The following is a 13,807-nucleotide window of genomic DNA, read 5'->3' as shown; positions in this document are numbered from 1 at the left end:
ATTTAAAAGCCTGCCTCTTTTAAAATACTATGAGCAGCTAGATTACAGCAGAGCTCTTAAGCATTATGTTTGGAGTGTTTCATAGTAGCACAGAATAAAATTCTTTTGCCAGAATATCTTATTTTCCAAGTATATGTTTCTTTACATATTTTTTTAGTAGAAGAAAAGAAATAAAATATAAATTATATATTTATAGTTATAGTTATAAAATATTTACAAATATTAATTATATTAAATTATATTTTATTAATATAATCATTAATATATTTATTCTAGTAGGAAACATAGGAACTTAAAAACACTAATAAATATATTTTATTTTTTAAAGAAATATGGATATTTGAAAGGTCAAAGGACTTACCCATCTAAAGGAAGAATTTTTTTGCACTGTTACCCATGAACCTGACATCTTTCAGTTCCATAGCAGTAAATCTCTGCCATATCAGCAGGTGTGACTGTTAATGACTCAATATCCCTGCAGCTAATGTTTGTCTGTTCTATTTATTCCCTTTCCTGACATGATGCTGAATCAGGCAATAGCATGGGCAGGCATTAAAAAATATTGCCTTTCTATTAATTTTAAATGATATTTTAATCTACATGTAAATTTGAATTGTATGAAAGCTCAGCAGAAAAAGAAGAGAATCAGAGAGGTCACAGCCCAAGCTCTTGGATCTCAGATGCCAGCATCCAGGGCGGTGAAAGAGGGGAGGGGGAATTAGACACCTCACAAATGTAATACAGCAAGACAGAATTGTTAATCTAAAATATACTAGAATATGGATTAAATTCATGCTTAGAGGTTCACAAAACATCTAAAACTCCCTACATGTCAACTGACACAAAAAAGTGAAAGTGAAGTGAAAAAAATTGAAAGTGAAGTTCGCTCAGTCGTGTCCGACTCTTTGCGACCCTGTGGACTGTAGCCCACCAGGCTCCTCTGTCCATGGGATTCTCCAGGCAAGAATACTGGAGTGGGTTGCCATTTCCTTCTCCAGGGGATCCAAAAAAGACCTTGCCAAAAAAAAAATCAATCACGAAGATATATTTTTTAACTTTCACTATGAATTAGATGCTTCAGTTAAGATTTGTAATACATACATGCAAATAAAAAATAATTTTAACCTCCATTCATAGCTTAAAGTTAGTCATACAGTCGTGTCCGACTCTAAGATCTCATGGACTGTAGCCCGCCAGGCTCCTCTTGTCCATGGAATTCTCCAAGCAAGAGTACTAGAGTAGGTTGCCATTTCCTTCTCCAATTCATAGCTTGCAAGGTATTTAATTAATTTAACTTAGTGAGAGTATAATTTTAAAAATCACTGGATTGTTGTTGCCATTTAGCTGCTACATTGGATCCAAGTCTTGACGACCTCATGGACTGCAGCACCCCAGGCTTCACTGTCCTTTACTAACTCCCCGAGTTTGCTCAAATTCTTGTCCATTAAGTCGGTGATGCTACCCAGCCTTCTTATCCTCTGCTGCCCTCTGCTTTTTTCTCCTTCAATCTTTCCTAGAATCAGGGTCTTTTCCAATGAGTCAGTTCTTTGCATCAGATGGCCAAAGTATTGGAGTTTCAGCTTCAGCATCAGTCCTTCCAATGAATATTCAGGGTTGTGAAGTCATCAGCCGATATATCATCAGCCAGTTAATATTCAGAGTCAGAGTTATTTATAATAAGTTATGTGTGTGTATGTGTGTGCGTATGTTTAGGTCTTGAAGTTAGATTTCTTTACTGTTAAAATCAATAACTCTGTAACCTCCACACAACCTTCTTGCAAAACAATCTTGACTTTGTGATTGCTTACTTAAGTAAAAATCAATGTCGAAATTTAAATTCAAACAAGTTGTAAAAGAATGTTCAGAGCCATCACAATTTGGGGTGGGGTAGGATGATGTGATTAGCTAACATAAAAAGTCATCTCTGTTTCCTGATAATAAAGATGGTATCTTTTCTTCTCTAGTAAAATAAAATTATCACTATTCTTTAGAAATAATCATGTCAGCATAAGATTAGGTATACAGATGGCATGCCTATTTCTATTTCACTAAAATAATGCATCGCTATATTTTTTAGAATAAAATAGATTGTTTTGGATGTTCTTCCTGGGGAAAATAAATAGTGTAAATAGATCACGGAGAATTAGAAACCATTAAAAATGTCATTTTATCTAGATTCAAACTTATAAGATAAGCATTAAGTTTAATGATTTAATTAACAAGTCAGAAAATTTCATCCTTTGAAATAAAGACAATTATTTTCAGAAAACAAATCTAATAATACCGCACCATCAGTAACTTCCAGTTGAGCTTTTGCTAAAATACTTCCTGCCACGGTGAGGGCCTGACAGATGTAGTAACCCGCGTCTGAACGCTGAATGTTGGTAATTGTAAGATCCCCAGTTGGTGACACAGAACACCTGCTGTTGGGCTGCTGGGGTTGGTTTGGGAAGAGCAGATTCTGTGGAAACAAACATAATTTTATCAATATTCTCTTCTCACTCAATAGGAAAGTTATATCAACAGCTATTGCAATTAGAGAAACGTGGTTGAAAAAAAGAAAATACACAGGTTTAAAAATATGGTGCTGAAATGTTTAGATGTCATAGAGTGAATTTCATTGGGAAATTTCATGCCCTCACTGAAGGAACAATCATCTAAAAATTCTAGGTCTTTATTCGGACCTTTTATTTCCTCCCTGACTTTCTGTGAGTTACTGAATATTTTTGAAACATGGTTTCCCCATCTGTAAAATGGGCATAATAACACTTATCTGATTCAACATATAAGACACTGTGAGAATCTGGAATGTAACACTGACTATGTATGTGATTTATAAACTGCACATTCTGTTGATCTTTTTAACTATTTGATGTAACTAACTGAATTTCTTCTAAAGGGGTTCAAAAATGTGACTGAGACTGACAGAGAGACAGCTGAATCTACTTCTGCTGTAAGAATTCTGCAGGTTGTAACAGCTTTGAAAGGAGCTAGGTATAAATGCTAATAAACGCTACCATCTAAGCAAGATTAACCAAACCACTGAAAATGTAAAGAAGATGTGGGATGTTTCTGAAGCATGCATGTGATGCTAAAGAACTTTTTAACATTATTCTTTTTAAAAGTAAAAAGTTCTCTAGTTTACTATATATCTTATATTATGACAAACAGCTAAATCACAAATTTGTAAAAGTTCTTATAAGAAAGCCGTAATGTTAACTTGGATGACCTATGCTGCTTTATTGTTGTTCAATTAAGAAAATATTTGGGTATAATAAATCATACTGAGATATGCTTCCAAGTTGGATTATAAATAAGGATGTATCAATTTTTATGTTGTATTTACTTACTAAAAAAAGAACATTATAACCCTCTGGGATCTGTTTCTCCATATAGTAATTAATTTTCCAGGTTTGTAATTAAACAGTTCCAATACGTTACAATCAGGAGGTAATAACATTCAATTAAAGGCATAAGACACATTTTCACCTTAAAATGTTTTTACCGTTGAAGGAATACCAATGGAAAAGGATAAAATAGGGTATTAACACTTTTCAATTACACTAAATGACTTTAATCCTGCGAACGATGTCCTACTTTAATTAGAAGCTCTTCTCTTTATTGCAACTTGATGGATGTCCACTTTATTAGATTCGAGTGTGACACTATAAGCCCACTTTACATAAACATTACCATGTTATTAAACCCTTTCAAAAAGAAGCAGTATTTGCTAGCATGTCAGGAATATAATTTCAAAAGGCTATTGCCCTCCCATAAAATTTGTATTATTTACTATTAATATATAAGGCTAGACTTTTTCATACATATAAAGCATAATATGAAAAGAGGCTAATTCTCCTGTGGAGTTCAAATATATTACTGAAATAAACCATCTGAAGGAGAAGGGTCTAAATTTTAAAGCCACTCGAAAATGATACAATAACTCAAAGTGTGCACTTTCCTACAATTAGCCATTAGAATACTAATTTACATAGCACTAATACATCAGATGGGCTTAATTCTCTCCGGGATCTCTTCCTCTACAACGTATTATCAGTCCACCTTCTAAATGATTCGTTGACATGGAAAATGGCATATGATTGAGGTTAACCCATCATCTTTATTCCCTGCTTGTAAGACATAGGCAAAAGGAAATGGATTACAAGCAAAAACCAGGAATTCTACAGAGCTCCTCTTGCTTGAGGTGCCTGGGTATCCTATTAGTGCTAATTGGCATTATCAGCACATATTGAGGAATATGGACCATTAAGTCCAGACTCTTAACTCTCTCTCTACTGATGGATAGTCATAGATCACTGTAAAAATTGGATACTGCGGACAGTAAGACCAATTTATTTTTCCTAATGTACTAATTCATGATTTGAAAATTTACAATTTGCTCAAGCATTTCTCTTCTGTTCTCATTCATAATCTCCTTTCTCTCCCCCTCTCTATCCCCTTTCCTCCCTCCCCAAACCCTCTCTCTGATGTGAGGGAGATAGGTGAAGAAAACCAGATCTAAGATTATAATCAAATCAAATCACCTAACTGGAAATCTTTTTCCCAGAGATTAATATCTCTGGAATTAATACATGCCACTTTGTCAAATAATAGCAAAAGAAATATTTTAATGCTATTTGATCATTACTTGTATAAAAAAATTAAAACACAGTGTAGCATATTTAAATATCATGTTTGTTGGGCCACAAGACCAATACACATTTTATGCAATAGCGTGTATAAAACTGGAGCATTTGAGGGCATGTAATTCACACACGAAAAAGCTGAATCTACATGATAATAGATACAATGAGATTTGACTCACTACATGATTTAAAGTGTGAATGTGCAACAATCAAATGGCTTTAGATCATTATATCTGCATCATTTATAAATAATATGCTCATGTATATATATTCACTATCAGTGGCTTGAGGGAGTAACTTCTGTGGACCCCACAGTCCCCAGAGTGGGTAGGGGGAAGAGGATACAGGAATGAAGTAGAAACTCAGGTCTCTTCAGGTTCAAGGCTCCTAGCCTTCTCAGGCATGTGGTGGGTCTAGGGACAGTGGTGACGAGAGTGGTACTGAGTCTCTGTACCTGGGCAGAGGGAGCCCAAGCAGCCCGGTCTGAGCAGAACATAAAATTGCCACTTCAGCCAGGAACAAGGCAAGGCAGGTGCATTCTGCATTTTCCCAATTTCTAACCTTCAAAATGTGTAAAGCACTTTTACATACAAACAATCACATAATCGTCAAAACTTATGTGAATTAAAATACCTGATCTTCATATTTTGGATTAAAAACTAAGCTTCAGTAAAGTTAGCTGTGCTACAAAGATGATAAAATCATAAGAAGGGAAATGGCTTTAGAATTCTTTCCTTTTTTCAGGGTATATGTGTGTATGTATATGTGTGTGTACATATTCAAGTGTGTTATAAGTGTATCATGTTGCTTTACACTCACTTTAGAGTTTGGAATGTTTTCATCCGAAAGTGATTTTTAAGAATCAAGGAACTCTAAGAGGAGAAATCTATTGTATAGTTGTGTGAGTGTGTCAGTCGCTCAGTTATGGCCAACTCTTTGTGATCCCATGGACTGTAGCCTGCCAGGCTCCTCAGTTCATGGAATTCTCCAGGCAAGAATATTGGTGGAGTGGGTAGCCATTCCCTTCTCCAGGAGATCTTCCCAACTCAGGGATTGAATTCGGGTCTCCCACATTGCAGGAAGATTCTTTACTGTCTGAGCCACCAGGGAAGCCCAATTTTATCACTGAAAGTGAAAGTGAAAGTTGAAAGTCGCTCAGTAGTGTCCTACTCTTTGCAACCCCATGAACTGTACAGTCCATGGAATTCTCCAGGCCACAGTACTGGAGTGGGTAGCCTTTCCCTTCTCCAGCGGATCTTCCCAACCAGGAATTGAACCAGGGTCTCCTGCATTGCAGGCGGATTCTTTACGGACTGAGCTGTCAGGGGAGCCCAACTGTATCATTACTAACTGATAAAAAATGATGGCAATTAATTCTTGGAACCATCCTGATGTGGGATGAGACAGTGGCCAGAACTTTACCTTATCCTTCCCACCACTGTCTTTACATCCCACAAATTATGGGGGAAGTGAGTCCAACACAGAGCACTGCAGAAAGGGAAAAATATAAGTTGCCCACCCATACTGAGATGCTAAAACTGCTGGTGTGGGGTGAGCTGTATGGGAATCTGGAAGAATGAAAAATGACAACGGCTGATGGGGACCTCCTAAGAGGAACCCCCTCCAAGATGGTCTTACGTGAGTTTTGATCAACAGGTTCTCTTAATTTCATCTAAAGCATTTTCTGCCTCTGGCAAAGTTTTTAGACTGCTTGAGTCCTTTAGTCATCATTTTCTATTTGTCTAGGAAATTCATCTAAAACTTGGACTAACAACAGAGGGTGCTAAGGAGCAACACCAGTGGGTCCCTTCCTAAGACCTACACAGCTCCTTGGGAATGCCTCTGGAGAGTCTAGAACGAAAATATCTCTAAGGAGTTCCCTAGAATTCCCTTGGGAATGCACAGATTAAATTCTTAGACAAAGAACTCAATTTCTATTCTGGTTTAAGGGGAAGTTCCCCTCATTGCTTCAGAACCTAGAGGCTTGAGCTTGCCCACGCTTGGACCAAGTTCTTAATGAGAAAGGTGGTGCATTCAATTCAATTTGCTTTCAGCAGAGTCTGAGAGATCATGCTGCCCAGAGAGGGCCCAAGAGGACAAATCAGGACACAGCAAAGATCAGACAGGTATTGCTTTTTTCTGCTATTTAATGTATTATTTCCTGTCTAATTCCACTATGAGGGAATCCAGAGGGATGATGGAAGAAAATATTTCTACTACTCTTAAATGGAAGCATGTTTAAGTTAATGATAAAGAAAAGGTATGTATACTAGAGCGTTGAAACTGGTTTCTAGACTAATTAATGACAGAAATATTTTTGACTGTTTACACGTACCCAGGATGTTCTAAGTGCTTTATAGATATACTAACTCAATTATCTCAGTGTAGCTCAATGCAAGAAAGCAAACATATCCTTTTGTTAAGAGATTTTAAACAGCTGCAGGTTAGAGTTTTTCAGGTAATTTATTCACACTGTATTGCATCTCTTCTATGTAAGATAAAAAAAAATTAAAATTAACACTCAAAAACAGAATGTTCTATTAAAACATCTGACTCTCTCTTATTTTAAAATCAACTGGTCTCGTTTGAGAAATAAAATACATTCAACATTGATTACAAGAAAGGCAAGACAGACTTGGAGGACCAGCAGAGACGGGGGAGTTCAGAGATTTCAGAAAAGCAGTCAAAGCTTGCACTCACCTGGCTACCTTCTTTTTGCCAAAAAACTGCTGGCTGTGGGTTTCCTTTAGTTTCACAGGGAAATGTCACTGTTCGACCTTGAGCAACAATCTGATCTCTTGGCCTAACCACAAACTGTGGAGGAGCTATAATTTAAAAGGAAAGAAAGTGTGTAAATATAAACTGTTGACAAAGAAAAATACATCAAAGGGAAAATCTGATACGAGGTGGACTGCTCAGTGCCAGACAGAGTCTACAGATGTTGATTTATTTTTAAGTATTTCTCAAAACACAATGGGAAAAAAAAAAGAGCACTCTATCAAATATGAGGAAAGAAGTAAATGTATTAGTAGACACACTTTAAATGTACATTGCAAATCTTGCCGTCCATACACTTGCAAAGAAAAAGTAGATTTTTAATGGTATTCTCAAGTTTTTAATAAATAAACATGATGTCCCCATATGGTTTTGTGTTTTGAATGAAGACAGAAAAAAGTCACTGCATTACTCAAATATCTACTTCCTGTGGCATCAATCTATTGACAAACATGAATTGCTCTTATAATATTTGCAAGACATTGTGCTAGGCACAGGGATACCAGAAGGCATAGAATATGATCTCTATTCTCAAAGTGCTTAGAGTGCTTATATTCTAGATTTGAGGAGTTGAAGTGTTGAGAACATCAAATTGAAGGTATGGGAATTACATACAGAGATAACTAACAATATACAAAAACACCTGCAAGTGGTTGACTAATTCATTTCACTTAGATTAATAAGCATTTGGCAATTATTATGTTCCTCTTTGGAAGAAAAGTTATAACCAACCTAGACAGCATATTTAAAAGCAGAGACATTACTTTGCCAACAAAGGTCCGTCTAGTCAAGGCTATGGTTTTTCCAGTGGTCATGTATGGATGCGAGAGTTGGACTGTGAAGAAGCCTGAGTGCCAAAGAATTGATGCGTTTGAACTGTGGTGTTGGAGAAGACTCTTGAGAGTCCCTTGGACTGCAAGGAGATCCAACCAGTCCATTCTGAAGGAGATCAGCCCTGGAATTTCTTTGGAGGGAATGATGCTGAAGCTCAAACTCCAGTACTTTGGCCACATCATGCAAAGAGTTGACTCATTGGAAAAGACTCTAATGCTGGGAGGGATTGGGGCCAGGAAGAGAAGGGGATGACAGAGGATGAGATGGCTGGATGGCATCACTGACACGATGGATGTGAGTTTGAGTGAATGAACTTCGGGAGTTGGTAATGGACAGGGAGGCCTGGCATGCTGCAATTCATGGGGTAGCAGAGAGTCAGACACGACTGAGCAACTGACCTGAACTGAACTGAACTGGGCACTAGAAACTGAAAATTATTTAAAATATTGAAATATCAATAACCTCAGATATGCAGATGACACCATCTTCATGGCAGAAAGCAAAGAGGAACTAGAGAGCCTTTAAATGAAGGTGAAAGAGGAGAGTGAAAAAAACTGGCTAAAACTGAACATTCAAAAAACTAAGATCATGGGATCTGGTCTCATCACTTCATGGCAAATAGATGGGGAAACAAAGACAGACTTTATTTTCTTGGGCTCCATAATCACTGCAGATAGTGACTACAGCCATGAAATTAAAAGACACTTGCTTCTTGGATGAAGAGCTATGACCAACCTAGATAGCATATTAAAAAGCAGAAACATTACTTTGCCTGCAAAGTTATGTCTAGTCAAAGCTATGGTTTTTCTAGTAGTCATGTATGGATGTAAGAGTTGGACCATAAAGAAGGCTGAGAGCTGAAGAATTGATGCTTTTGAACTGTTGTGTTGGAGAAGACTCTTGAGTGTCCCTTGAACAGCAAGGAGATCCAACCAGTCAATCCTAAAGGAAATCAGTCCTGAATATTCACTGGAAGGACTGATGCTGAAACTGAAGCTCCAATACTTTGGCCACCTGATGTGAAGATGGTTTCATTGGAAAAGACCCTGATGCTGAGGAAGATTGAAGGCAGGAGGAGAAGGGTATGATAGATGACGAGATGGTTGGATGGCATCACCAATTCAATGGACATGAGTATGAGCAAGCGCTGAGAGAAAGTGAAGGACAGGGAAGCGTGGCGTGCTGCAGTCCAAGCGGTCCCAGAGATGGACGTCACTGAGTGACTGAACAACAACTGGGCACTAAAGATACACAGATAAAAAGCATCTACATTGCAGCCATGAAGGTACTTACACTCTAATAGAAAATACAAAACATGATCATGATGAAGACAACAACAACAAAATTAAAACAACAGTTCTGTAAGACTGTGGTAAGATCAATGACAGAGGTACTCTCAGAGCAGAGAAGCACTTACGTTTTAGTATACATCATAAGGGTCACAGGACTTCAGAAAGAAGGGATCCCTTTGTGTTACACTAGCTGTGAAAGGCTTTATGCAAGGGGTGTATATTATGGAGCCTTGGAGGAAAGGGTGGCATTTAGAGAAGTGGAGAGATGAACACATTCTAAAGAAACAAGCTAACTGAACAAAGCATAAGAAGCAGAAACACATCTAGCATACACTGAGGAGGAATGGCGAGTCCTCACTGTATAAACATCATTGGCTACAAAAAATGGATTTGTATCAGGCCCTTCTTCTCAGTCTAAGAAAGGCCTGAGAAACCAAACTGAGGATTTTATTCTGGTTGTTTTTAAGCTAAGGAATGCAAAGCAAAAATTTTGGAATCTTTACCCCTTTAATGAATGTAGTCTATAGTTTGTGAGGGAGACAGATTAGTCAATAAAGTAGGTTGTTTAACTGGAAGACCAGTAAAATGGTGCAGGCAAAACCACTGAGACCAGTAACTCCATTAGAAAATATAGGGATGGGGTGAAAAAGCTAAGAAAGTTCAGGCTTAAATTTGGGGTGAATTGTAAAGAGAAAGAAGAAAGTGAAAAACAGGACAGTATGTAACAGAAAGTTTTCACAAGGACATCATCTTCACAGCAAAACTCGCTCCTGATGAAGAGAAAACAGCAGGTTTATTCCAAGACTTTTCTAATCCTTTGTTTCCAGTATAACGACTTCCTTAATACTAGAAAACTTAAGACCAAGAGAAAAACTACAATGAACTCTAATTTTTAGAACCTGGTGTACATGGCTATAACCCTAATATTTGAACTCTGAAGAATTTTAACAATAGCACCATTCAGTAAAGTCCTTTACCCAGAATTCCTCCAGTTCTTTAAGATTCCATAACCGAAGGTCCAAGAGTGGAGTCAGTGTAGGGTAGCCTCAAACATCCAACCAGTTACTCATCCTTACAAGAAGACTACTAGCATAGCAACAGCAGCAGCAATGTTTTTTTTCCCCCCAAAATTTACCGAGACTTGTAGTGGCTTATTTTTCAGTGTTCTATTACACCACCTCCTAATTCAACACACTCAACACATACATTAGGGACTGAAGGAATGAATCTACTAAGGGAAATTTTCTTCCACAAATATAGATAACAGAAGGCTCAGTTTAACAGGATGGAGAACCCAGATTTATAGATCTATTTGAACAGAACGTGGTTTATGTTGCCCTGTATGTTCAGGAGATTACTTGCTTTTTACAATCTTGTTATTTCTACACAATTCCACTGAATCAGCAGTATCATTGATTTTTGTTCTCTATGTTTTCTAATAAGAGTGATAGTTTAAATCAATGTTTCAAAATTACTTTTGGAATGACTCTTAAAACACTGCAGTGTCCATGTCTCAATAAAGATGTGAAACCACCAGATACTTACACCAAAAATATTAAGATTGGTCTCTATAATCTGTAATATCTAAAGAAAAAAATTATATACATTAAAAAAATCAAAAGATCAATATATATATCTTTGCTTCTTTTAGTAATTCATGAAAAAAGTTTACTTCCAAAGTGGACATTAAGTAAGAAGTACTGAGTAACTTAGCTTGTATCTCATCATTAAAAAAAAAAAAAAAGTGAGTATAGTAACAATAGTCCTTGATAAAAATCACATATATAGCTTATTAGTTCATTTGCATTGCTTTGGACAAGAAATAATCTAAATTGACTCTCATAATTAGCTAGTAAAAGAACAGTAAGAATTAAGAACTTCCAGATGTTCAAGCTGGATTTAGAAAGGCAGAGGAACCAGAGATCAAATTGCCAACATCTGTTGGATAATCAAAAAAGCAAGAGAGTTCCAGAAAATCATTTGCTTCTGCTTTATTGACTATGCCAAAGCCTTTGACTGTGCGGATCACAACAGACTATGGAAAATTCTTCAAGAAATGGGAATACCAGACCACCTGACTTGAGAAATCTGTATGCAGGTCAGGAAGAAACAGTCAGAACTGGACATGGAACAACAGACTGGTTCCAAATAGGAAAAGGAGTACGTCAAGGCTGTATAATGTCACCCTGCTTATTTAACTTATATGCAGAGTACATCATGCAAAATACTGGGCTGGATGAAGCAGAAGCTGGAATCAAGACTGCCGGGAGAAATATCAATAACCTCAGATATGCAGATGATACCACCCTTATGGCAGAAAGCAAAGAAGAACTAAAGAGCCTCTTGATCAAAGTGAAAGAGGAAATTGAAAAAGTTGGCTTAAACTCAACATTCAAAACACTAAGATCATGGCATCGAGTTCCATCACTTCATGGTAAATAGATGGGGAAACAATGGAAACAGGGATAGACTTTATTTTTTGGGCTCCAAAATCACTGCATATGGTGACTGCAGCCATGAAATTAAAAGATGCTTGCTCCTTGGAAGACAAGCTATGACCAACCTAGACAGCATATTCAAAAGCAGAGACATTAGTTTGCCAACAAAGGTCTGTCTAGTTAAAGCTGTTTTTTTCCAGTGGTCATGTATGGATGTGAGAGTTGGATTATTAAGAAAGCTGAGTGCTGAAGAACTGATGCTTTTGAACTGTGATGCTGGAGAAGACTCTTGAGAGTCCCTTGGACTGCAAGGAGGTCCATCCAGTCCATCCAAAAGGAGATCTGTCCTGAGTGTTCATTGGAAGGATTCACTGGAAGGACTGATGCAGAAGCTGAAACTCCAATACTTTGGTCACCTGATGTGAAGAACTGACTCATTAGAAAAGACTCTGAACTGGGGACAATTGAAGGCAGGAGGGGAAGTGAATGACAGATGATAAGATGGTTGGATGGCATCACCGACTCGGACATGAGTTTCAGCAAGCTCTGGGAGTTGGTGATGGACAGGGAAACCTAGCATGCTGTAATCCTTGGGGTCACAAAGAATTGGATAAAGCTGAGCAGCTAAACTGAACTGAGAGCCCCATATGCTCTATAAAGTCCTTCTTTATATAATTTTTAAAATATAATATCTGAGAATACACATGATTAAAATCATCAGATGAAATATTAAATGAAAGCAGTGAAAATATATTTTATAATTTAAAGCATATTAGACATAGTCTGTTTATCTATCATCCATTTATCTCAGTAAAATTACTATCTATACTTTAATTATTTAACTACAGACTTCTTACATTTGATTTTTTCAAGCTTTCAAAAACCTTTGGGTGGATGAATGATTTTTCAAAATACTTTTGGAATCTAGATCCTACAATTTTAACACAGCTGCTAAAATATTACCCCTAAAATAAGGATTGGCAAATAACCACATCTATCTATCCACGTTTTGGAAAATATATGATTCATCTATTTACTCCTTCAAAATGTACTATCTACAAACTATGAGATAGTCTGCTTGATATAGGAGATAGAAAACAAAATAAAAAACTGTTCATAGCCTATGGCAGAGACTCCAATTAAATAAACAAATAAAAGCAAATACCACAGAGCATGATTTGAATAACATAAAAATGCAGAGGACACTGGGGAGAAAAGATTGGAAGAGAACACAGTAGACAAAGTAATGCTAAGGAAAGAAAAGATGTTGGGAGATGGCTACATCTGAATTGTGTTTTGAAGCACAAGTAAGAGTTCAGGAAATGGAGAGGAGTTGGGTCACTTGGGACAAAGGGAGGCAGAAGTGATAAAGGTAGTGTGTGATAATTTATACTAAAGGAGCTTAAATTTTGACCTAGGAAGTATGGAGATCTGTTCAAAGATGTTTATGTAAGAAAGATTTAGCAACAGTATTAGAAAGTGTTCTTCCTAAATGAGAAAAGGGAGACATGAAACTGAAAAATCTCAGGCAGTTGGAACAGAAAATCTACTTGATAACTGCTATATTTATAGTAGCACTTAAATATAATATTTTGTAAGAACTCTTAAAGGATAAGGAAATTCTGCAATATTTACCACTGTTGACATAATCTAAAAGGCCAGAAAATCAAAGTTTCTCGAGTTTTTACCCAGTGCTGCATTTTTAAAGACTACTAATGAAAATTGGTATCAGCATTTGCGTTATTCATGCTATGAAATATCCTTTCATGTGATAATTGTTTATTTTGTCCTTTTATTCCAAATTATAAATACACTGTATTTC

General features: G+C 36.8%; 1 protein-coding gene across 45 annotated transcripts in view; it reads right to left on the bottom strand.

Moving 5' to 3' along the window:
- ROBO2 (roundabout guidance receptor 2) overlaps nt 1-13,807 on the bottom strand; it is a 669,055-nt gene that overhangs the window by 111,145 nt on the left and 544,103 nt on the right. For all 45 annotated transcript variants that reach the window (XM_060416312.1, XM_042230259.1, XM_042230263.1 and 42 more), the window contains 2 exons: nt 7,347-7,471; nt 2,290-2,461 (listed from right to left, as the gene is read on the bottom strand). In XM_060416312.1, coding sequence (XP_060272295.1) covers nt 2,290-2,461; nt 7,347-7,471 — 297 coding nt within the window. The remainder of the gene's footprint in view (nt 1-2,289; nt 2,462-7,346; nt 7,472-13,807) is intronic.

Source organism: Ovis aries, chromosome 1, assembly GCF_016772045.2.
Source record: "Ovis aries strain OAR_USU_Benz2616 breed Rambouillet chromosome 1, ARS-UI_Ramb_v3.0, whole genome shotgun sequence".
NCBI classification, from domain to species: Eukaryota; Metazoa; Chordata; class Mammalia; order Artiodactyla; family Bovidae; genus Ovis; species Ovis aries.
This window is presented reverse-complemented; position numbering and strand designations above follow the sequence as displayed.